At 48.7% G+C, this 26,007-nt stretch overlaps 1 protein-coding gene across 1 annotated transcript; it reads right to left on the bottom strand.

Moving 5' to 3' along the window:
• Positions 1 to 1,621: 1,621 nt before the first annotated feature.
• Positions 1,622 to 23,500, bottom strand: CAPN10 (calpain 10). Its single transcript, XM_056849753.1, has 12 exons — positions 23,348 to 23,500; positions 21,274 to 21,405; positions 20,553 to 20,749; positions 19,428 to 19,645; positions 15,445 to 15,586; positions 13,271 to 13,437; positions 11,347 to 11,630; positions 10,291 to 10,493; positions 9,399 to 9,651; positions 7,167 to 7,372; positions 5,466 to 5,511; positions 1,622 to 1,676 (listed from the first exon to the last, which is right to left on the bottom strand). The coding sequence occupies exons 1-12, from the start codon at positions 23,489 to 23,491 to the stop codon at positions 1,647 to 1,649; spliced, it is 2,022 nt and encodes a 673-aa protein (XP_056705731.1). The 5' UTR covers positions 23,492 to 23,500; the 3' UTR covers positions 1,622 to 1,646.
• Between the last annotated feature and the right edge of the window lie 2,507 nt (positions 23,501 to 26,007).

Here is a 26,007-nt window from a genome sequence, read left to right on the forward strand (position 1 = left end):
AAATGCTTTACAAAGGAAAGGAGGGGGGGGGACATCAGTTGAAACTATAATGTCTTGCACTCATAGGGAGGCAACGCCCCCCCCCAACGTTTTCCTAAGATTGTTTTCGCCCATCTCCATCTCAGGTCCTCCTGAAACAAGCACAATAAGGGAATTCTTTCCCCAACATATACATTCCATAATTTAAATAAATAAGTATCCCGCAATGCCGTGACCCCTTTGTGCTGTAACAACAGTTCTGACAACAGGGACACGTAGGTGGCTATCTAGGGCAGCACAGTCTGACAGATGGTGTTGTTGTCCCTACCCTATGAGAGCCTGGTGAATGTGTCGCTTCTTGCGCTCATGAGCCAGAGGAGGCCACAAAGAGAAATTGTAGCAGCAGATAAGGGGGTGGCAGGTCAACAGGGAAGGGGGTTGCGAACGTCCCAAGGAAATCCAGTGTAGGAAGAGCAGAAGGATGCAAGGGACTTGGTGAGGGTTATGCATCCACGACTGCTCTACTGGATACATCAGACAGATGAGAGGGACTTGGCGAGGATGATACATCCGCAACTGCTCTACTGGATACCTCAGGCAGACGAGAGGGACTTGGTGAGGGTGATACATCCGCGGCTGCCTGGCTGGATATGTCAGGCAGATGAGAGGGGCTTGGCAAGGGTGATATATCCATGACTGCTCTACTTGATACGTCAGGCAGATGAGAGGGGCTTGGCGAGGAGTGATACATCCGCAATTGCTCTACTGTATACATCAGGTAGAATCCTCCCTTGCCAACTTTTTCCCCCAGGGGAAAAGCTGAACGTAAGAGAACTAGGGGCAAGGTTCTAGTATGCGATGGATGAGGAAATTGTTCCAGGGCAGATTTGGTGCATGGACTCAAACACAGCTGCTCCATTTGTGGACAGGCCTGGCTGAACGCAGTCCACGCAGTCCATGCGCCCCACCTTACCCCAAGGTCAAGCTTGTCTGTTCCTGCCACCTTTTTGGTAAGAATCTGACAAGCCGCATTACATAGCTGGTGAGCTCCGTTCAGTTTGCTGGGTCACGTGTTTCCAGGCCCAGCCAAATAGAATCTTGTGCAAGTAGGTAGAAGGTGGGCAGAACATCCGGTGGTTGCATATTTCATTTTTAAAAAAATAGTATTTCTTCCTTTTTAACACTCTCAGCCTCCAACACTTCATTTGCCAACTTTTTTGCCAAAAAAAAATTGTTTTCACTACATATACACGCACACATACACATCACACAGGCCAAAGTGTTACTGCCACCGAATTAAAAACAGATCTGAACACAGCACATACACAATGTACCTTTCCACTGATACTGGGGAAGTGAGGTTCAAAAAGAAGATCGAAACCGACAGAAAGAAGTCTGTACAGTGCTGCGAGAGAATTCAAATGAGGCTGAAGTCCATGCAGGAGTGCTACAAAACTGAGGTGTGATTTGTGTTGGGGTCTCGTTCACTTTAAAAGAGAGTGAGTGAGTGAGAGAGAGAGAGATTAAATACGAAGGTTGGAATGCTGATATACCCAAGAAACCTCTTGGCCAGACCTATCCTTGGATTATTGCAGTTAAAATTGAAAACAGCTCTGCTGTTCCTGAGGCTAGTCACTATCCCCCGATGCTGATGCGCCAATCCAAAATTACATTTTCATGACTGCCTTAAAGGAGACCTGCAAAAAAGAGAGACAGAGAAAGAGAGACATAAATTCTGCCAGATGCAAAAGAAGAAGAGTTCGTTTTTATATGCCGACTTTCTCTGCCACTTAAGGAAGAATCAAACCGGCTTACAATCACCTTCCCTTTCCCTCCCCACAACAGACACCCTGGGGGTGTGGCTAGCCCAAGGTCACCCAGCTGGCTTCATGTGGATGAGTGGGGAAACCAACCCATTTAACCAGATTAGCCTCCACCGCTCATGTGGAGTGGGGAATCAAACCCGGTTCTCCAGATCAGAGTCCACCGCTCCAAACCACCGCTCTTAACCACTACACCATGCTGGCTCGCCAGCTCTCCGTGTTGGTATTCCCTCCTGGACCAGCCCATCAAGCTGGTCCAAGCCAAGCTAGGGGGGAAGGGTTTTTCCACACTGCTATTTTTGTCACTTGTGTGCCCGTACTGTGTTATTTTTTTCCTTTTCCACGCATGTTTTCCTCCCTCTAGTGGTCACTTCGATATTTCACCGCTGTATCTCTGGTTTACTTCCCTGCACTTTTCAAGTGACCAGGAATAAGCCAGTGATACAGCAATGAAATATCGAAGCGGCCACTAGAGGGAGCAAAACACGTGCAGAAAAGGGGGGGAAACTTGCTACAGTATGGGCACGCAAGTGATGAAAACAAAAGTAAGGAAAAGCCCTCTGACTTGGCTATCAGGGGCACAGACCCAGGTGGGGATGGCCATACCTTGTCTGGGGTGACAAAACACCTTGATTCAGCCCTGGCTGACTCCCTCTCTTCCAAGCCCATCAGGACCGAGTTCTCTAACCCTGGTGGGGCCAAGGAGAAGCAGCCACCCGAAAAAGGGGGGGAGAAGGGGACCACAGGTTTTCCAGGCGTGCTCCCTCTCCTCGGCCATGCTGGGCTCGGGATACTCCAAGCAGTATCCAAGTGGATACTCCAAGTGGAGCAGAATGAAGGGAAAAACCTCGGGTTCCGTGCAAAGAAAGGTTCTAAGAGAAGTGAGAACTCAAAATTAATTGGGAGGGGTACTTTATTTTTTACTTATAATACTCATATGCTTAAAACAATAACACAGTATTTCTTTTTATTTAACAGTCTGATCATTGACACATTGGGCCGGGGGAGGTCGCTGCCTTGGCTGGCTCGCGGGCTGGATAACAGCCCTCAAGGGGCTGGATCCGGCCCCCAGGCCTTATGTTTGACACCCCTGCCTTAAAAGGTAGAGAAATTTGGCATATAAGCACCAACTCTTTTTCTTCTTCTTCACTTGCCTTGAAGACCTCACCTAGAGTACTGTATTCAGTTTTGGGAACCGCAATTTAAGAAAGATGTAGACAAGCTGGAACGTGTCCAGAGAAGGGCAACAAAGATGGTGAGGGGTCTGGAGACCAAGTCCTATGAGGAAAGGTTGAAGGAGCTGGGTATGTTTAGCCTGGAGAGAAGACTGAGAGGGGATATGATAACCATCTTCAAGTACTTGAAGGGCTGTCACGTAGAGGAGGGTGCCGAGTTGTTTTCTGTTGCCCCAGAAGGTCGGACCAGAACCAACGGGTTGGAATTAAATCAAAAGAGTTTCTGTCTAAACATTAGGAAGAATTTTCTAACAGAGCGGTTCCTCAGTGGAACAGGCTTCCTTGGGGGTGGTGAGCTCTCCTTCCCTGGAGGTTTTTAAGCAGAGGCTAGATGGCCATCTGTCAGCAATGCTAATCCTATGGCCTTGGGCAGATCATGAGAGGGATGTTCTGGGCATCGAGTAGGGTGTGTGGGGGGGAGGTAGTTGTGAATTTCCTATAGTGTGCAGGGGTCTGTACTAGATGACCCTGGTGGTCTCTTCCAACTCTGATTCTATGATTCTAAGACTAGTGGCTAACCAACCACCTTCAATAGGCCTATCTTCCAGGCATTAGTCTAATCCTTGGGGCGCCTTTATGAGCCCACGGGCACCTTTGGAATTCTGACACAGGGCGGTGGGCGCAACTACAAACTGGCTGCCACAGGAAGCAGAGTCAACCACAAAATGTCAGAGCGTTAGGTTATGTTTAACTAGAACAGTCAATGTTCAACATTTCAGGCAGAAGCTCGGTTTACCGGGATGTCTTTCAATCTGCACAGCCAATCAGCTCTCCAGTGGTCAAAGAGAAACTCTGCTGGGCCAAAGCCCCTCCTGTCCCTACCCACTTGCTAAAAGCACTTGGTGGGCACCAGGAAAGGTACTGGCAGGCGCCACGGTGCCCACTGAGATTAACCACCCTTGCAGGGTTGCTGTGAGGACAAAATGGAGGAGAACAGCCAAGTGAGTTAACCACTGGGCTCCTTGGAAGAACGGCAAATCGAAAAATAGAGTTTGGAGCCAGAAAAGCCTCTCACTTTTCCTGCCTGCCCAGGACTGCAAAAGAGAAGAAGAGTTGGTTTTTATATGCCGACTTCCTCTACCTTTTAAGGAAAATCAAATCGGTTTACAATCTCCTTCCCTTCCGCTCCCCACAGCAGACACCCTGTGGGGTAGGTGAGGCTGAGAGAGCTCTAAAAGAGCTGTGACTAGCCCAAGGTCACCCAGCAGGCTTCATGTGGAGGAGTGGGGAAACCAACCCGGTTCGCCAGATTAGCCTCCGCCACTCATGTGGAGGAGTGGGGGAATCAAACCCGGTTTTCCAAATTAGAGTCTGCCTCTCCTAACCACCGCTCTTAACCACTACACCACACTGGCGATTGTCGGACACCCTGGTAGGCCTCAGGACATGAGCTGGCAGGTGCCATTTATTTTGGCGAGTCACAGGCTTTGTGCAGGCTGGTCATAGGAAGAAAGCATCTTTTCCACCTCCACAGTCTGAAAGTCATGCACAGCCCACATGCGAGCTTTTGAGGACAACAGCCAACCATGCAGGTCAGGGCAACCTCCAGAGAAATCTGCAAGGCAACCGACGCTTTGAAGAGTGGACCCAATAAATCGGCCAGTTCCCCTCTTGGCTGCCTTACCTGGCTTCTGTTTGTCTTGCTCGAGAAAAATAAATGTTGCGCTCTCAGCCACCTCGTCTCTTTGCAAAACCTGAACTTTGTTTTCAGAAGTGGTTTTTTTTTTACAGCAATAAAAAAAAGACACTTACAAACCAGAAACAAGCCGCAAAACAGCCACCAGCCTTAAGTGACACAGTGCATAAAATGGAAGTAGAAGAAGAGTTGGTTTTTGTAGGCCGACTTTCTCTACCACTTAAGGAAGAATCAAACTGGCTTACAATCACCTTCCCTTCCCCTCCCCACAACAGACACCCTGTGAGGTAGGTGGGGCTGAGAGAGCTCTAAGAGAGCTGTGACTAGCCCAAGGTCACCCAGTTGGCTTCATGCGTAGGAGCTGGGAAACCAACCTGGTTCACCAGATTAGTGTTTGCAGCTCATGTGGAGGAGCGGGGAATCAAACCTGGTTCTCCAGATCAAAGTCCACCGCTCCAAACCATTGCTCTTAACCACTACACCACGCTGGCAAATGGAACATTTGAAAGAGAGGAAAGAACCAGTCGCGTATTAAAAACACTTATTTATTGTAGCCAGAGCAGCTCATAGACTCATGATTAATCTTGTATGTATATTTGTGACTATTAAGAAAATATGTGGCGTGATCCTCAGCCCATTCACGCAGAAGAAAATCCCATTGAATTCAATGGCACCCACTCCTAAGTAGCTATTCTTAAGACTGCAACTGAAGAGACGGAAATGCCAACCGTCTGCAAGTGTTCATTTCTACCCACAACAGCCACTGAATTAGTTACCTAATAGGTTACTCACCTCTTCCAGTCTTTGCCCCAAAGTCTCCTGAATCTGAATGCTTTTCCTGCGTGAGAGCAAATACGAGCCACCGGAGTTACAAAATACACTGACATTTATTTATTAGAGCATTCAAGAGCCAGAGCAAATTGCCACAGTAAACAGAATGAAATAATCACTGTGTGTACAATCAATAAAATGAACATGACATCCTAATAATTCCTACCCATGATTATAACCATAACCGTTTAATAACAACCATAAAAACAACCATAATAACAAGGGGAGGTGCCGTGGCTCAGTGGTAGAGCAACTGACGGCCATGCAGGAGGTCCCAGGTTCAATCTCGGGCGTCTCCAGTTAAAGGGACTAGGCAAGTAGGTGATGGAAAAGACCTCTGCCTGAGACCCTGGAGAGCCATGGAGAGGGACTGTGGCTCGGTGGTAGAGCATCTGATTGGCATGCAGAAGGTCCCAGGTTCAATCCCCGGTATCTCCAGTTAAAGAGACTAGGCAAGTAGGTGATGTGAAAGACCTCAGCCTGGGACCCTGGATAGCTGCTGCCGGTCTGAGTAGACAATCCTGACTTTGATAGACCAAGCTGATAAGGCAGCTTCATGGGTTCATGGGTTCAACAACAACAATAATAACAATAATAATAATAACTACAAATACATCACTGGGGGCTTGAGATGGGGCATTTCTAGACCAGGAAACCACTTCCGGGGGTGGGAGGAGAGCTTGTTTGTCCTGTACCTCCCATAGGCTGAAACTTGGGCAAAATCCTACATCACTAATCAATAAAGGATCTCCAGGCCAGTCTCCCGAAATCTGAAAACAGTTTTTGCTCCTTTGATAGCAACTCAGTGAATGATCTCCTAGAACACCAATGGTATCATCCTAAGGAGAATTACTCCACTCTACAGAACCAGAGACATCAGGGGGATAAACGAACCTGAGGGTACACATCGCAAGCTAGGACGGACTTCTCCAGGATGACAAATAAACCCCCACTATGATCACCAGCTACATAAGAACATAAGAAAAGCCAAGCTGGATCAGACCAAGGTCCGCAAAGTCCAGCAGTCTGTTCACACAGTGGCCAACCAAGTGCCTCTAGGAAGCCCCCAAACAAGACGGCTGCAGCAGCATTAATCCTGCCAGGAGTTCCACAGCCCCTAATATCATAGGCATGCTCCTCTGATCCTGGAGAGAATAGACATCAACATAAGAACATAGGAAAAGACCTGCTGGATCAGGCCAAGGACCATCAAGTCCAGCAGTCTGTCCACACACTGGCCAACCAGGTGCCTGTAGGGAGCCCACAAAAGAGACCACTGCAGCAGCATTATCCTGCCTGCGTTCCACAGCACCTCATATATTAGGCATGCTCCTCTGAACTCTGCAGAGTTTTTCTTGAACATCTCCCTTCCAGGTCCCAACCCTGATTAGCTTCCAAGATCTGATAAGATCAAGCTATACCAGGCCACTTCCCTCCACAAACCTTGCCACCACAGTGCTGGTTTTATTCTCGCTCGCTCGCTTGCTCATCTTTCCCTGTGTATTTTTAAAAATTACTCCTCCAGTCCCCTTATACCCAAAAATCTTATTAGTCTCTAAGGTGCTACTGGTCTCGAATCTAGCCCTTCAAAACAAGACCAGCACTGAGTTCCGCATTCTCGAATCCACGCCTCTCTCCAAAAGCCAGAAGGGTCACCCTTACCTGTCTATCTGGGTTGCTACGATCAAGGTGAAACCGCCTTCCGTGTCAGGCAGGTACGTCGACGGGACGATGGCGTAGTTTCCGGAGGCGAGCCGGCACAGCTGACTGACTTCCTGAGAGTAGCAGTGAGGGACGCAGCTAACCACTGGCTCCAAGTGCAGGCAAGACGAGAGCGGCATCTTCATGTTGTTGTTATCGCAGGGGACCTGAAAGGAGGGCAGACGGCTGAGGAGGCTTCCTCGTAGCTTTCAGATACGGTCCACTTTGAGGGGAAAAACCCTGAGGATCAGTCCACATTACCAGCTCACAGCCCTCTGAGCCAAGAGGGAACATGGCGCTCTCGCAAAAGGGATCAACTTAAGCAACTGCGGTTTGTGTGTGTGTTAAGTGCCGTCAAGTTGCTTCCGACTCATGGCGACCCTATGAATGAAAGTCCTCCAAAATGTCCTATCTTTGACAGCCTTGCTCAGATCTTGCAGACCAGTGGTTTTCAACCTTCAGGGAACAATTTCCTAGTACAGGGGTGTCAAACATCCATGGGCCGGATTTGGCCCCTTGAGAGCCAACGTGGTGTAGTGGTTAAGAGTGGTGGTTTGGAGCGATGGAGTCTTATCTGGAGCACCGGGTTTGATTCCCCACTCCTCCACATGAGCGGTGGAGGCTAATCTGGTGAACTGGATTTGTTTCCCCACTCCTCCACATGAAGCCAGCTGGGTGACCTTGGGCTAGTCACACTCTCTCAGCCCCACCCACCTCACAGGGTGTCTCTTGTGGGGAGGGGAAGGGAAGGCGATTGTAAGCCGGTTTGATTCTCCTTTAAGTGGTAGAGAAAGTCGGCATATAAAAACCAACTCTTCTTCTTATCTGGCCCATGAGCCAGCTGAGGCAGCCACCTCCCCCGCCCCAGTACCGATCTGGGCTGGCCAGGCATGACCCGGCCCAACCAAGTAACATGTATGTCATGTCTGGCCCTCATAACAACTGTTTGACACCCCTGTCCTAGTAGACAGTCAGGGAAACATCACAGAAAGTTCTAGGTGGTGTTTTAAGACATACATCACACAGTGTATCGGCCTACCTTGGTGCATTAGGGCAGGGCCGGCGTCAGCATAGTGTGTGGTGCGGCAGCTGCCGGGGCCCAGGGATTCTGGTTGGGCCCACTGTCTCTGACCCCCACCTTCCTGCCACCTGACAGCCTTTCCCTACCTATTTGAGTTAAGTTCTTTGAAGAAATAGTCTTAACAAGTTCTATAAATTCCCAGCTTGCTTTTTTTTTTTTTTTAATGCGAGTCTCTAGCCTGTTCCCTTGAAGAGATGTACCTTTTTCCTTATATCTCTGCAAGGGAAGGAGATAGAGACTTTTTTTTCCTTAAATGAAAGCTGGGGATTCGGAGAATCTGCTAAGGCTATTGCTTTAACGCTCCAGCGATCTGTGTGTGTATAAAATGTTGTCAAGTCGCAGCCGACTTACGGCATGCCCTTATGGGGTTGTCAAGCCAAGTGATTAAGCAGAGGTGGAGCTGGGTGTGTTTAGCCTGAAGAGGAGAAGACGGAGAGGTGATATGATAACCATCTTCAAGTACTTGAAGGGCTGTCATATAGAGGAGGGTGTCGAGTTGTTTTCTGTTGCTCCAGAAGGTCGGCACAGATCCAACGGGTTGAAATTAAAGCAAAACAGTTTCCGTCTAGACATTAGGAAGAATTTTCTAACAGTTAGAGGGATTCCTCGGTGGAACAGGCTTCCTCGGGAGGTGGTAAGCTCTACTTCCCTGGAGGTTTTTAAGAAGAGGTTAGATGGCCATCTGTCAGCAATGCTGATTCTGTGACCTTAGGCAGATGATGAGAGGGAGGGCATCTTGGCCATCTTCTGGTCACTACGGGTGTGGAGGAGGGAGGCAGTTGTGAGTTTCCTGCATTGTGCAGGGGGTTGGACTAGATGACCCTGGTGGTCCCTTCCAACTCTATGATTCTATAGTTTGCCATTGCCTTCCTCTGCGTGGCAACCCTGGACTTCCTCGGTGGTCTCCCATCCTAGTAGTAACCAGAGCCGACCCTGCTTAGCTTCTGAGATCTGACGAGACCAGGCTAGCCTGGACCTGGATGTCCCAGGCTTCCACCGATCGAGGACACCTGTTATAACATCTCATCTATTTTGGCTTGGACTCAATAGGACCAGGAAAAACTGAACGCAACGCAGCTTCCCCTTTGGCAACCCCGCAGCCCAGATCCTACCTGGAAGATATGAAACCCAATCGGGCGGCACTTGTTGTCAGGGCAGTGCTGGCGGAGAGAGACCTTCACTCTGCTCTGCCCCACGCCGACGACGGAAAGGGGAAAGCAGGGGTTGGTGTGGAAGGAAGGAAAGTTCCTGCTGCCCCCGGCATTCTGCCCTTTTCTCCAACACCCTTCCATCATGGCTGTCTCCCATTCGCCTCCTGGGAGCTCTTCATGGGCTGTGTTGTCAGGCGGCAAGAGTTTTATCTCACTGCAGGAAGGAAAGAGGAGGACGAAGAAGAGGAAGAAAAAGAAGAGGAGGAGGAAGAAGAGGAGGAAGGAGAAGAAGAAGAGTTGGTTTTTATATGGCGACTTTCTTCATCACTTCAGGAAGAATCAAACCAGCTTACAATCACCTTCCCTTCCCCTCCCCACAACCGACACCCTGTGAGGTAGGTGGGGCTGAGAGAGTTCGAAGAGAGCTGTGACTGGCCCAAGGTCACCCAGCTGGCTTCATGTGGAGGAGTGGGGAATCCAACCCGGTTCACCAGATTAGTGTCCGCCGCTCATGTGGAGGAGTGGGGAATCGAACTCAATTCTCCAGATCAGAGTCCACTGCTCCAAACCATTGCTCTTTACCACTACACCAGACTGGCTCCGCGCTTACAATCACCTTCCCTTCCTCTCCCCACAACAGTGGGTATCTGTGTTAGTCTGTTTGTAGCAGTAGAAAAGAGCAAGAATCCAGTAGCACCTTAAAGACTAACAAAAAACTGGTTGGCCGCTGTGTGAACAGCCTGCTGGACTTGATGGGCCTTGGTCTCATCCAGCATGGCCTTTCTTATGTTCTTACGAATGTTACCAGTTTCAGGATTCTCCATCCACCCCTTTTCCTCCCCTTCGGATGCACCTGAGGGAGATTCTCCCGCTGGAGAAGACCCGGAGCAGGAAGTTTCCCTCGGCGTCGTTCAGAAAAGTGCTGGGAATGACCAGGTAGTAGCCTGGGGACAGGTCGCAGTGGAGGTGAACTTCCCGGTTGTAGGAATGGCAAACGGTGCCGGAAATCGGGGGAGCGGACAGGGTCCTCGGGAGGTTGAACTTCTTCTTTTCTACCTAGAGGGTGGGAAAGGGCCCATCAGGGTGGGAAAAGGCCCATCAGGTTTTGCAAACAGGAAACAAAAAAGGAGTCGTATCTTTAGATCTTCAGAATGTGAAAGAACATGAGATTTTGTTTTTTAGCAGCGCTGTGGTGCCTTTTCACATCTGAGTGTAACAACAGTGGATTAAGGATATTTATTCTGATGTTTTAACATTTCTAAATTCACCTCTTCAGTCTTGGAAAGATGTGTGTGTGTGTAAAGGGCCGTCAAGTCACAGCTGACTTATGGAGACCCCAGCAAGGGGCTTTCAGGGCAAGTGAGAAGCAGAGGCGGTTAGCCATCGCCTTCCTCGGTGGTCTCCCATCCAAGTACCGACCCTCCTTAGCGTCCTAGATCTGATGAGATCGGGCTAGACCATGCTGCCTTCCCTCCCTCAAAAAAGAAGGAGGAGGAGGAAGAGGAAGAGCTGGTTTTTATAAGCCGACTTTCTCTACCGCTTAAGGCAGAATCAAACCGGCTTACAATCACCTTCCCTCCCCCTCCCCACAACAGACACCCTGTGAGATAGGTGGGGCTGAGAGAGCACTAAGAGAACTGCGACTAGCCCAAGGTCACCCAGCTGGCTTCATGTGTAGGAGTGGGGAAACCAACCCGGTTCACCAGATTAGCCTCCGCCGCTCATGTGGAGGAGTAGGGAATCGAACCGAGCTCTCCAGCTTAGAGTCCACCACTCCACACCACCGCTCTTAACCACTACACCACGCTGGCTCTCTTAGGAGGGCAGCAACCTTAATAATAAAACGGGGACAAACAGAAAGGGAGGCAGCAACCTTAATAACAAAACGGGGACAAACAGGCCCGCCTACCTTCCAGATATGCAGCCCCACGGCGTGATAATTCTTCCCTCGGATTCCATCCGCCAGGGAAGCGTCGGCTTCCACCAAGCGGGGCCAGTTGCGAACCCGGCCGGCCCAGTCGGTGCTGTACTTCCGATGCTTCTGAAGAAGGGCGATGCACACCTCGCTCGGCTCGCACACCCTCAGCCAGAACTTGGGGTTTGTCGGGAAGGTGCTGTTGTTACGGCAGCCGCCGGCGGACTGTCCCCTCACCCACGAGCCGTACAGCTTCTGCGTGTGGTTCAGCACCCTGTCTATTGAGAGAGGGGGAGAGATGCACCCGTGAAGTCATATTACAAATCATATGAGTTCACCATGGGGACGTACCGTAGCTCAGGGGTCCTCAGTCTTTTGGAGCCGGTGGGCACCTTTGGAATTCACAGAAACATAGAGTTGGTAAGGGCTTAATGCAAGATCAGGCTAGAGCATCCCTGACAAATGCTTGTCCGGCCTCTGCTTAAAGGCTGCCAGCGAGGGGGAGCTCACCACCTCCTTAGGCAGCTGATTCCACTGTCGAACAACTCTAACTGTAAAAAAAGTTTCCTAATATTCCGCCCTCAACCTTTTTTGCTCCATTCTCCCCTTTCACCATTGTTCAGAATATAATTCCCCCCTTCCCAAGATAGTCATAAACTTTACTGAATGTCGCAGATTAAATTAAAAACAAACTACAATTTTACAGATTGTACATAATCTACAGGACATCACACTTTGCAGAATAGTGGTCCCAATTCCACCCCCCTGGAACCCTAAAATTCCCCCCCGGGGGGGGAATTCCCCCTTGTTGAGAACCCATGGCCTAGAGCATCCCTGACAAGTGCTTGTCCAGCAGGGTCACCAACCTCCAGGTACTAGCTGGAGATCTCCTGCTATTACAACAGATCTCCAGCCGATAGAGATCAGTTCCCCTGGAGAAAATGGCCACTTTGGCAATTGGACTCTATGGCACTGAGGTCCCACCCCTCCTCAAACCCCGCCCTCCTCAGGCTCCTCCCCCAAAACCTCCCGCCGGTGGCGAAGAGGGACCTGGCAACCCTTTGTCCAGCCTCTGCTTAAAGGCTGCCAGTGAGGGGGAGCTCACCACCTCCCTAGGGAGCTGATTCCACTGTCGAACAACTCTTACTGTAAAATAATTTTTTCCTAATATCCAGCCGGTAACTTTCCGCCCTCAATTTAAACCCATTATTGCAAGTCCTGTCCTCTGCTGCCATTAGGAACAGCTCCCTGCCCTCCTCTAAGTGACAGCCCTTCCAATACTTAAAGAGAGCGATCATGTCCCCCCTCAACCTCCTCTTCTCCAGACTGAACATTGCTATGTCCCTCAGCCTTTCCTCACAGGGCTCGGTCTCCAGGCCCCTGATCGTCCTCATCGCTCTCCTCTGCACCCGCTCAATTCTGTCCACAATTCTGACACAGGGAAGCACAAAATGGCTGCCACAGGAGGTGGAGCCAACCAAAAACGGTCAGGGAGGGAGGTCACAAGTAACTCTAATACAGGTTGAGTACCCCTTATCCAGACTGCTTGGGACCAGAAACAGTCTGTATTTCAGATCTTTCCTTCGGCAGATCGTGAGAGGGAGGCCATCTTGGCCATCTTCTAGGCATAGAGTAGTGGTCACTGAGGGTGTGGGGGGGAGGTAGTTGTGAATTTCCTGCATTGTGCAGGGGTTGGACTAGATGACCCTGCTCAGTCCCTTCCAACTCTATGATTCTATGATTCCAGGGAAAGTGATCTTTGTCACCTGGAGATCAGTTGTAACCCCAGATCTCCAGGCCCCACCTGAAGGTTGGCAACCATAGCGCCACCCTGGGCAACTTGGAGGAAGGACGGGAAAAAAAACCTAATAAGCCTATTGCAGAAAAGGTCCTCTTCGGAGGACCGCCCCGTACACACCCGTATAAAGGCTCTGGAGCTGTCCCTCTTCAGTGATTGGATAGCCGGTTATAATCTCATCAAATTCGGCAAAGAACTCCTCCTCTTCCACCCAGAACTCTCCTTCCTGGATCTGGGACAAGAGTTCAGCAGCTACCACTGGGTCCAGCTGGCTCCATCCAGGACCACTGAAGACAAAACAGAATGTGGGAGGGGGGATAAAAAAAAGATGCTAGGACTGTTGGCCAAATAAAGAATTAATTTATTGGGCACATGAAGCTGCCTTGTGCTGAATCAGGCCCTCGGTCCATCAGAGTCAGTATTGTCCACTCAGACCGGCAGTGGCTGTCCAGGGTCTCGGGCAGGGGTCTTTCACATCACCTACTTGCCTAGTTCCTTTAACTGGCAATGCCGGGGATTGAACCTGGGACCTTCTGCATACCAAGCAGATGCTCCACCACTGAGCCACAGCCCCTCTCCATGGCTCTCCAGGGTCTCAGGCTGAGGTCTTTCACATCACCTATTTGACAAGTCCCTTTAACTGGAGATGCCGGGGATTGAACCTGGGACCTTCTGCATGCCAAGCAGAGGCTCTACCACTGAGCCACAGCCCCTCTACAGGCTTAGACGGGAGCTCCTCTACACAAGACTGCACTGAAAGTCTCTTAACCACATGAACCACATGAACAAACAACGTGTGTAAAGTGCTGTCAAGTTGCATCCAACTTATGGCAGCCCCATAGGGTTTTCAAGGCAAGAGATATTCATGTAAGATAGGTCTTACAAGGAGAAGATTCTCTGGGCTGAACTGGGTCTAATAAGGAGAAGATTCTCCAGGCTGAAACAGGTCTTACAGAGGGAAGATTCACAGGGCTAAGCTATAAAGACAAGATTCTCTGGGCTGAACTAGGTCATGTGTGTGTGTGTAAAGTGCCGTCAAGTCACAGCCGACTTATGGCGACCCCTTTTGGGGTTTTCAAGGCAAGAGATATTCAGAGGCGGTTTGCCCTTGCCTGCCTCCACGCAGCATCCCTGGTATTCCTTGGAGGTCTCCCATCCAAATACTAAGCAGGGCTTCTGAGATCTGATGAGATCAGGCTAACCTGGGCCATCCAGGGCAGGGCAGGTGGTGGTGGCAAGTGCCCTCAAGTCGCAGCCAATTTATGGAGACCCCATAGGATTTTCAAGGCAAGAGACGTTTGGAGGTGGGTTTGCCATTGCCTGCCTCCACGTCACGACCCTAGTAGTTTTTTGGTGGTCTCCCATCCAAATATTAACCTGGGCTGATTGAAATACTAACCAGGGCTTCTGAGATCAGAGGTGGTTCAAGAGACGTTCAGAGGTGGTTGGTCATAGCCTGCCTCTGTGTAGCAACCCTGGACTTTCTTGGAGGTCTCCATCCAAACATTACCCAGGCCTAACCCAGCTTAGCTTCTGAGATCTGCTAAGATCAGGCTTGCCTGGGCTATCCGGGTCAGGGCAAATGGTGCCTTCAAGTCACAGCTGACCTATGGCAAGCCTGTAGGGTTTCCAATGCAAGAGACGTTCGGAGGTGGTTGGCCATTGCCTGCCTCTGCGTGAGCTGAGAGAGTTCCAAGAGAACTGTGACTTGCCCAAGGTCACCCAGCAGGCTGCATGTGGAATAGTGGGGAATCAAACCCAGTTCAGGGGGGGGGGAGAAGAGTTGGTTTTTATATGCCGACCTCAAACCAGCTTACAATCACCTTCCCTTCCCCTCCCCACAACAGACACCCTGTGAGGTAGGTGAGGCTGATAGAGTGTGACTAGCCCAAGGTCACCCAGCTGGCTTCATGCGGAGGAGAGGGGAAACAAATCCAGTTCACCAGATTAGCCTCCGCTGCTCATGTGGAGGAGTGGGGAATCGAACCTGGTTCTCCAGATCAGAGACCACAGCTCCAAGAAGAAGGGGGGGTTTTATATCCTGATTTTCTCTACCTTTTAAGGAGACTCAAACCAGCTTACAATTGCCTTCCCTTCCTCTCACCACAAAAGATGCCTTGTGAGGTAGGTGAGGCTGAGAGAGTTCGGAGAGAACTGCGACTGGCCCAAGGTCACCCAGCAGGCTCCAGGTGGAGGAGCAAGAATCGAACCTGGCTCTCCAGATCAGAGTCCGCCACTCTTGACCGCTCCGCCACATCAGCTCTCCAGCTGCCCACTAGGCACAGATTACTCACCCCTCCCTCCAGGGCCCCTTCCAGCAGCGTCTCCCCCAGGGGTTGCGAATCCGTAGCAAGATGATTTCCTTCCTGGACACTTTGGAGAGATCCTGCATGTCCACAACGATGAAGGCGTGGAACTCCCCCAGTTCGCTCGTACCTGCCGGGAGGGGGGGGAAAGAAGCTCTGTTTGAAAAACAGCCAATGTTCAGCCCCAAAATATGGGAAATGGCTCCGCAGCTCCCCCGCCTTTCCGGCTGCTTTGTGGGCTTGGAAGTCAAAACAGATTAAAAAAAACAGATAAAAGGAAGTATTTTTTCACACAACGCATAGTTAAATGGTAGAACTCCCTGCCCCAGGATGTGGTGATGGCTGCCAACTTGGAAGACTTGCAGAGGGGAGCGGACATGTTCATGGAGGAGAGGGCTATCCATGGCTCCTAGTCAAAATGGATACTAGTCATGATGCGTGCCTATTCTCTCCAGGATCAGAGGAGCATAACTATGATATTAGGTGCTGTGGAACACAGGCAGGATAGATGCTGCTGCAGTCGTCTTGTTCGTGGGCTTCCTAGAGGCACCTGGTTGGCCACTGTGGGAACGGACTGCTGGACTTGATGGGACTTGGTCTGACCCAGCAGGGCTTTTCTTATGTTCTTATGTTCATGCCTATTCTCTCCAGCATCAGAGGAGCATGCCTACTCTATTAGGTGCTGTGAAGAACAGGCAGGATGGTGCCGCTGCAGTCGTCTTGTTTGTGGACTTCCTGGAGGCCCCTGGTTGGCCACTGTGGGAACAGACTGCTGGAATTGATGGGCCTGGGTCTGACCCAGCAGGGCCTTCCTTGTGTTCTTATGAGTCACAGAGAACTGCCGGGCCTGGCTGCAAGCCCCAAAATTATATAGACAGGAAAGTGAGTTCCTGCTAAAAGTTTCAGAGGGTGGCCATGCTGGTCTGCGGTAGAAGAGCTAGATTCGAGTCCAGTAGCACCTTAGAGACCAATAAGATTTTCGGGGAATAAGCTTTCAAGAGTCAAAGCTCCCTTCATCGAATACAAGTAGGAACGGAGATCTCTGAGTCCTTATATATCCAGTCAGAAGGCATGTTGCAAAGAAGGGACTCAGGATGCAAAGATACATGCAGTAGCTGATTACATTTTGCATTGCACCTTTACATCCTGAGTCTCTTTTTTTTTTTGCAACGCCCCTCCCACCTTCTGACTGGGATATTAGGACTCAGAGATCTCCATTCCTACTTGTATCTGATGAAGGGAGCTTTGCCTCTCAAAAGCTTATACACCAGAAATTTTATTGGCTTCTAAGGAGCTACTGGAATAGAATCTAGTTCTTCCTGCAGGAAGTAAAAATCACAGGGCTGGAAAGCTACGTTCGAATCATGCTCCGCCATGAAATTCAAGCCACTGACTCAGCAAAGACAAAATCCTAACTCGGGGCCTCCTGACTTGCGACCCTTGGATACGCCAGCTCTTGCCACAGATGTGGATTTCACAACAGGAAATAGTGACCGAAAAAGAGGAACTCTGCATTTACTTGACAAAAGAGACACAACAGGAGAGATCTCCCCCCACCTGATGGAGGTGTAAAATCTTAATATGTATGGCTTTTACTGGGTATCACAATAATTATGAGTTGTGTAAACACATAGACTAGAATCTATGAAGCTTAAGTAAGAATCCCATTTTATAAACACACAAGCTGTAGTTTAAAAGGTACATAAGCTGACAAACTTAGTCTGTAGGAAGAAAAAGATTATTATTGAACTGAAAGTAACATTTAGAAGAATGTGTGTACAATTTATAATTAGTTATACAGGCCAGAAGAGAGCAGTCTTTCCTAACACATAGAGATCATATATAATGAACAAAAGGTTTATTTTGAGCTCAAGGACAGATAAAACAGGAATTTTGTTTTGCTAAAGACTGCAGACGCCTTACACAAAGGGAGGGGTATGGACATCATGGGGCGTATACAATCTACGTCAGAATGAAACTTGATCAAACAAAGAGCTCCCAGAATGTATAAATATTTCTAGATTTTTTATGGTAATTCGGAGAAGTGATTTTAATGTCTTGAGACACACTTTCTCTCTGCCGGCATAATAAATTAACCTTTTGCTTCTAAGAAAAGAACCTGAGTCGTCTCTGTTCTTGGTGAATCTGGCCAGTGAACAGGGGATTGCTTTTTGGCATCCAACACACCCTCCCCAGAAAAGGGACACCAACACAGAGGGGAAAACTAGAAGGAAAGCAAAGTTGTCATGTGGGGTGGTGGGAAAGCGCGGTCAAGTCGCAGCCAACTTATGGCAATCCTGTAGGCAAGAGATGAACAGAGGTGGTTTGCCCTTGCTTGCCTCTGCATAGCAACCTTGGACTTCCTTGGTGGTCTCCCATCCAAGTACTAACCAGGGCTGACACTGCTTAGCTTCCAGCTCTCACCAGGCTGGACCCAAAAATAAACGCAAAAAAAGGCATTTTGGCTTGTTCTGGGGTTATTTAGGGCCGAATACTGAAATAGAGAATAAAGTCTCAGCCAGATAGCCAATTGCCAAATCAGATGAGTAAGTATTTGGCTTATCCAGCCTTCGGCTTTCCCAAGGGTTTTTTCAATGGTAGTTTGTGCATGAAAGTTTCACTTGAGGTTCGCTGCTTGCTGGACCCACACTTTCCTGTTGCGAATCTATGCGCCAGCAGTCTCCAAGCTCAAATCCAGAAGCATTGGAATCCCCGGCCCTTGAAAAGTTACTTTGTAATTGGCTGTAGTGCTTTCTGTGAGACAGAAGTCCCCCATCCACGCCCCGCAGAAACCCAAGTGCCACGAAAAAAAGCATTTTAAAAACTGGAGCTCTCTAAAAGAAACAGAGGGAGGGGGGAAGAAACCCAAGCCTTGTTTTTTTAAATCCTTTCTTTTGCTCAGAAAGAACTCAGAGGAAGCAGAAAGTATTTGAGTCCCCGCCCCTTGACACACTGCTTTGCAATTGGCTGTAGTGCTTTCAATGCGAGAAACATTACTCCTCCAAGCTTCCGTGTCCCGTGCTTTGCCTTATGCATGGGGATTTCAGCCGGGCTGAGCTCAGGGGAGATGGAAGAATTGGGTTAATAGAGGGACGGGAAGTCCTGGGATTTGTGAAGGCTGGGCGCAAGGTCATCTCTAATGGACAGAAAACTCATGCATAACTCCAAGGAACAACCGAGACAGACGGGGGGCAAACATGAGTGAAAATACCCATGCATAAACGACCTATGAGAATTTTTTTAGGAGCTCTGGGCGGGCATTTGTAGAGGTAGAGTTCACAATGCTTTTCTATGGAGAAGGGGGCAACCTCTTTGAGGGCCCATAAAATTGGACCCCTTCACCCAAACTTTACCAAACTTCGGAGTTCATGCAAGGAGAGTCCCTTGCAGATACCCTGAAAATTTGGAAGCTCTACCTTTATAAATGCCCCCCAGGAGCTTCGGGAAAAAATTCCAATAGGCTAAAATGGACCTGATTTTTTTCGGGAAAACCAAAAAAAAGCCGGAACACTGATTTACCAGTACGGGTGTTCGGCTTATTTCAGGTTTCCCAAAAAAAATCAGGACCAATGAACCCGAATCTGAAATTTTTCTAATTTGTTTTCCCGCAGCCCAATGGAGGACTGCTTAGGTGTTGGGAAGGGGAAATACTGCAGATGTCCAATACAGAAGAGAGGAGAGATCCGCAGTTCTGCCTTTGACATAGATAGCGGCAGGCCTTCCCGTAGGCTTCCCCTCCCCACAACAGGTGAGGGAGGTGGGGCTGAGAGAGCTCTAAGAGACTAGCCCAAGGTCACTAAGCTGGCTTTATGTGGAGGAGTGGGGAAACCAACCCGGTTCACCAGATTAGAGTCCGCCACTCACGTGGAGGAGTGGGGAATCAAACCCGGTTCTCCAGCTTAAAGTCCACCGCGCCAAACCACAGCTCTCAACCACTACACCACGCTGGCTGTGTGGAATCGTTCCCTTACCTTGCCGGGAACTGAAGACGGAGCAGCTCATGACGCACTTCTCCTTCAGGGTCATCAGCTTCCGGAAGACTGCCTTCTCCAAGACTTTGCCCGCCCTCTCCCTTTCTGTGCTCCGCCCCGGGTCTTTGAGGGCCCACCGCTCCGCCAGGCCTCCCGTCAGATCCACCAGAGCGTCGGCGACCTGCCCGGCCCACAGCTGCTCGTACGACCCATGCACCCTGAAAATTGGGAGACGGAAGCCCTCAGGATCCCCGAATGTGACTTCAAACTCCTCACCGCAAAAGGACGAAGGAAAGCCCGCCCTGACATGGGCTGACGTGTTGGGGGGAAAGAATGAGTTACCTCTTGCTGGTATATCAAAGAATGGAAAAACAACTAATTTTAAGCTATATCCACAGCAAAGGCACTTTCCAGAGGTAACAGAAATGTAAGAACATTAGAAGAGTCTTGCTGGATCGAACCAGTGAAGGTCCATCTAGTACAGCATCCTGTCTCACACAGTGGCCAACCAGTTCTTCTGGAGGTCCAGCAACAGGGTACAGAGGCCGAGGCCTTCAGAAGATCATCAGAAGAGTCCTGCTGGATCGGACCAGTGAGGGTCCATCTAGTCCAGCATCCTGTCTCACACAGTGGCCAACCAGTTCTTCTGGAGGTCCAGCAACAGGGTACAGAGGCCGAGGCCTTCAGAAGATCATCAGAAGAGTCCTGCTGGATCGGACCAGTGAGGGTCCATCTAGTCCAGCATCCTGTCTCACACAGTGGCCAACCAGTTCTTCTGGAGGTCCAGCAACAGAGGCCGAGGCCTTCAGAAGAACGTCAGAAGAGCCCTGCTGGATCGGACCAGTGAGGGTCCATCTAGTCCAGCATCCTGTCTCACACAGTGGCCAACCAGTTCCTCTAGAGGGCCAAGAGCAGGGCATAGAGGCCGAGGATAGCCCAAGGTCACCCAGCTGGCTTCGTGTGTAGGAGCAGGGAAACAAATCCAGTTCCTCAGAGCAGCCTCCACCACTCATGTGCAGGAGTGGGGAATCAAACCGCTCCTAAACACTGCTCTTAACCACCACACCACACCAGGAACTTTCTAACCAGGAGTTGTCAACCTCAGTAGGCATGCAATTCACATACTTGGCGTAGGCCTTTTCCAGCAGGGGGAGCCAGAACACATCTTCCGTCTGGCACTGGGAGAAGCAAAGCTTGCCCCCCAGGCAAGGCAGGCGGTCATCTATGGTGACTTCCACCCAGTGTCCAAACTGCCAGATCCGGCAAGTAAAACAGCCCCGGTATTTCTCATCTCTCCAGCTGGGCTGACCTGGAGGGATCACCTGAGAGGACAGAGCAGGAACAAATCAGCGGAAATGTGGGAGAAAGGAAGCAGGCCCAGGTCTCTCTGCAGGCCACACAGACCCAAACCATTCATAGGAAGACAGGGACCCGATCCTGACAAGAAGGTCCTGACCAGAACCAACGGGTTGAAATTAAATCAAAAGAGTTTCCGTCTAGACATTAGACATTTTCTAACAGTGAGAGCAGTTCCCCAGTGGAACAGGCTTCCTCGGGAGGTGGTGAGCTCTCCTTCCCTGGAGGTTTTTAAGCAGAGGCTAGATGGCCATCTGTCAGCAATGCTGATTCTATGACCTTAGGCAGATCATTGAGAGGGAGGGCAGGAAGGTTTGCAAAAGTCATCTTCTGGGCATGGAGTAGTGATCATTGGTGGTATGGGGGGGGAGTTGTGAATTTCCTGCATTGTACAGGGGGTTGGACTAGATGACCCTGGTGGTCCCAACTCTATGATTCTAAGAACAAGTTTGGCTGTGAGCAGAAACAGGGCCTGCCTCATCCCCAGTACCTTGGCTAAGAGGTATTTACTCTTCTGCAGAGCGGCGCAAGCACACAGGAACCAGCAGTCTCCCAGCATCCCTTGCTTCACTTGCCATTCATACTGATTGTCTGAAAACAGCCGAGGATTTGAACAAATCTCCTGGTTGGGGTGGGGGGAGACAGGGAGCAAAATTAAGAAGGAAACCCGGCTTTGAAGAAAACAAACAAATTGAGTTTCCAAACACAACGAAACCCCAAGAATCAGTTTTAACAGTGTTAGAGAATACAGTCATAATTGCTTAACTATAGGAAGGCCTACACTCTAGCCACATGTCATGCCCTGCCTTCCGCTGTCCTAGAAGGAAAATACAAGAAGACGCCAAGATCAGAAACGCTAGGTATGCCCTTGCAGGTCAGGAGACATCGAAACCACTGAACATGTATTGTTCAGCTGTTCATTCTATCATAAGGCCTGTATAAAATTCATTGCTTCCCGGATCAGTGAATTCCCCGATAAGCCAGTAGAATTCCTGACTAAGAGGCTCCTGATGGGTGATATGCCACACTTTTCGCTCCCGACCACCCAATTCTGTGCCATCGCAATCACAACTCGCAAAAATAGAACGGGAAAAAATTACTTAACTTTGCTATATTTTTAGAAATATTAAGATGCTAAATTAATTCTTGAGATTTGTGTTAAAATCTTACATTTTAAACAGCATTAGACTTTTATCTAATTTTGTAATTTATATTATTTTTGTAGTTTTATTAAGTCAGTTAATTTTATAAATAACGTTTGGCTGGTCAAACAGACCGTATCAATACACTTACTTACTTACAGTCATAACTGCCTGTGTTCGCTGACGCAGAGAACACCGCAAGTTAGGACTGTGTGTGTGTGTGTTGTGCCTGCAAGTCGCTTGCGACTTACAGCGACCCTATGAATTAATGACCTCCAAAACATCCTTGATTGTCCATCCACCTCATGTTGGGTCTTCCTCTTTTCCTGCTGCCTTCAACTTTTCCTAGCATGGTTGTCTTTTCCAGTGAGACTCGTCTTCTCATAATGGGACCAAAGTACGACAGCCTCAGTTGAGTCATTTTCGCTTCTAGGGAGAGTTCAGGCTTGATTTGATCTAGAACCCACTGATTTGTCTACGTAAGGATCACACGTTACGAAATCAACACTGGCGAGATAACGAAATGCCAACAATTGTCAAAAGAGGAGGAGGTCAAAGCATAAGAGCAGAGAGAGTTAATTGCTGTTTAAAAATAGCCCACCTATCTTTCCCCCCTCCAAAATGTGATATTTTAAAGAAAAATCTGTCAAAGACAAACTGCCTAATTTTTGTTCTTCTGAATTCTTTGCTTTTCACTCCGTTATCTATTGATGTGTTAGTTTTGTGTTAGTCTTTCCCTGGTCAAATATTGTTAGAATGCAGATATCTGCTGATTTTGCTTGTACTTTCGATTACTCTCCTATTCTGTCCCAGTGGGAAAAAATGCTCTTTACAAGATGATATTCATATAAATGATTCTACTGTTCTTTTCAGGAAACAACTTAAGATTCATTTATTTCTGCTACCCTGCATCTAGGAGTTCTCCCTGTTCAAGGTTTCTTTCTGGCTAAATTAAAATAAACCCACTGGACACAACTTGTGCTGTATGTAGCCCAATGGGGGGGGTGGTGGAGGATGCCCACCCCCCAGCTCCTGTTGGCATGCGATGCTATGTCACTTCTGGTAAAAACCTAGACGTGTCATAAGGTAGCTCTAGCAATCGCCAGAAACTCTATGGTCTTACCATAAAGTTTCTGGGTTATTCCTAGAGCTACCTTATGTCACTTCCAGGTTTTTACCAGAAGTGACTTAGCTCCATACCCAGTATCATCCCCCCCCAACACACACACACACACACCTCCTTCTGGTTGTCAAGTACTGCCTAGCCATCCTAGTTGTATGTGATCTTTACACAGTCTGTGGGTACCAGAAACCATTATTAAATTTTACTTTAATTTGTAACCTAAACAAACTTGAGGGGCTCATGCCCCGTTACTGAAGTGCTAAGAGACTGCCAAAACACCACCCAGATCAAATGCTAACCTGAGGTCTCAGCCAACAAATCTCTCCTCTGAAATGGGCCAGTGGAGTAGAGTAGTTAAAGAAGAGTGACTCATCCTTGGCGGGAAAGGACAGGTCTTTGTAAAGGTCTCCCTCAAGACCCAAGAGCACTCCGTCTCCCGGCATCTTCTGCAGGAACCCGGATCCTTGCAGCAACCACAAAGTCGGCAGGACTTGGATTTAAACCTGCGAAACAAATCGGGGGGGGGGGGGATAACTACGGTTCTAAGAACATACCTACAGTTGCTCAAGAACATGCAAGAAAGGATAGAAAGGTGACAACATAGTCTAAGCAAGTTGACTGAGAACAGAAAAGGCCCTGTGGATAAAACTGACTGCTACCAGGTTTGCGACAGCTCTTCTCAATTCATTTGCTTGGGAAATTTACTACCATAATGGGCAGTGTGTAGTGGTTAAGAGTGGCGGAGTCTAATCTAGTGAACTGGGTTCGATTCCCCACTCCTCCACATGAGAGCCGGACACTAATCTGGTGAACTGGGTTGGTTTCCCCACTCCTCCACATGAAGCCAGCTGGGTGACCTTGGGCTAGTCACAGTTCTCTCTGAACTCTCAGCCTCACCTACCTCACAAGGTTTCTGTTGTGGGGAGAGGAAGGGAAGGCAATAGTAAGCTGATTTGATTCTCCTTAAAAGGTAGAGAAAAGTCGGCATATAAAAACCAACTCTTCTTCTTCTGGGGAGGGGCCGTGGCTCAGTGGTAGAGCCTCTGCTTGGCATGCAGAAGGTCCCAGGTTCAATTCCCGGCATCTCCAGTTAAAGGGACCAGTCAAGTAGGTGATGGGAAAGACCTCTGCCTGAGACCCTGGAGAGCAGCTGCCAGTCTGAGAAGACAATACTGACTTGGATGGACCAAGGGTTTGATTCAGCATAAGGCAGCTTCATGTGTTCAATTAGCCAAGACAGCTAAAAGGGGCTGTTGGAGCAAGATTCGCCCCAACACCAGGGGCTTCAGTTCCTGCTCAACGGCCTCCCAGAGGCATCTCAGCTGACCACTGTTGGAAACAGGAGAAGCAACTGAGTTTGGGGTTGGGACCTTTGGTTTGATCCAGCAGGTCCTTCTATTGATCATAAGTCAGGCCTTTCAGGCCTTTCAGCACAGGAGTGATATTTAAAAACTGTAAGCAGTTAGAGAAGAAGAAGAGTTGGTTTTTATATGCCGACTTTGTCTACCTTTTAAGGAGAATCAAACCGGCTTACAGTCTCCTTCCCTTCCTCTTCCCACAACAGACACCTGGTTGGCCACTGTGTGAACAGACTGCTGAACTTGATGGGCCTTGGTCTGATCCAGCAGGGCTTTTCTTATGTTCTCATGACATCTCGCGAGGTAGGTGGGGCTGAGAGAGTTCGGAGAGAACTGTGACTGGCCCAAGATCACCAGCTGGCTTCATGTGTAGGAGTGGGGAAACCAACCCGGTTCGCCAGATTAGAGTCCGCCGCTCATGTGGAGGAAAGGGGAATCGAACCCAGTTCACCAGATTAGAGTCCACCGCTCTTAATCACTACACCACACTGGTTCTCAACCTGCCTTTGCCGTGGCTCGGATCCTGAGATGTCCAAGAACGGAAGGAAGGCCCTGCTCTCCTGCCACAAAGAATACACACTGCTCTTCCTCCTCAAGAGTCTCAAACACGAAGGGGCTTACCATGTCCGCCCGTGGCATCACCCTTGACCTGGAACCTTCTTCAGACTCCATATCTACTTCTCGTAGAATCCATAAGTAAGCACTGCACGGAAATCAGAAAAACGGGATCAGGAAAAAGCATACGACCAGAGAAAAATCAGCCATGTGAGATGGAACTGTACATATTCTGGGCTTCTTTTTAAAAAACACAATTAAATTCTGCCTCCTTGTAACCCCAATTCTGTTACAAGAAAAGATGGATTCTGCAATCACTCTCAGTTATGCCTTCCATTGCATAATGCAGCCTGTTTCTTCTGACCACGGTAAGGGTAAGAGAGCCAGGCAAGATCCTGAAGCGTGGACTCTTATCAGCAACGTAACCCAGTTTCTCAAGTTCCTCCATGCTCAGGCCGTGCGGTTTAGTGGTTAAGAGTTTTAGATTAGGACTGGGATATGATTTACACTGAAATAAGATTGATCAAACAGGAAATATCCCCAAAATACTGGAGAGAATGTTGTTTAGTATGATTACATTTATGTTATAATGGCTGCAATTTGACGCAGCCAAATGGAAAGGGACAAAGGTTTCAGAATAAAGGGATTAAATCATTTTAATGTTAGAACTGGTGGAGTTGGAGAAACTAGGGAAAAGGGGAGAACTGAAGGAATCATTGTGATAATGTACAAGATCTGGGAATAATGGAAGGTTACTTTTTATTCTGATACAGAATGTAAAACTTTATAAAACATGAAATTTTAGAATGAAATTAATGCTAGGATCAGTATATGTTAACGAAGGATAATAATACTTTATTAAGAGGTAGATGGAGGTGATGGGGAAGTCGTTATATTTTTATGTTTAATGGTAATTAAGACAACAATCAATATAATTGTGATTGTGATACTATTTTTACATTGTTGTCAAAATTATAGAGAATTTATAGTTTTAAAAAATCAATACAAATTTATATATATATAAAAAAAGTTTTAGATTAGGACTC

Source organism: Euleptes europaea, chromosome 5 (genome assembly GCF_029931775.1).
Source record: "Euleptes europaea isolate rEulEur1 chromosome 5, rEulEur1.hap1, whole genome shotgun sequence".
NCBI classification, from domain to species: Eukaryota; Metazoa; Chordata; class Lepidosauria; order Squamata; family Sphaerodactylidae; genus Euleptes; species Euleptes europaea.

Coding starts and splice junctions, on each gene's coding strand:
- CAPN10 (XM_056849753.1), bottom strand. CDS start 23,491: ATGCCGGGAGACGGAGTGCTCTTGGGTCTTGAGGGAGACCTTTACAAA. Junction 11,631..13,270: donor GCTCCAGAGCCTTTATACGG/GTGTGTACGGGG, acceptor CTCTCTCAATAG/ACAGGGTGCTGAACCACACG. Junction 10,494..11,346: donor TGGGGCTGCATATCTGGAAG/GTAGGCGGGCCT, acceptor CCCACCCTCTAG/GTAGAAAAGAAGAAGTTCAA.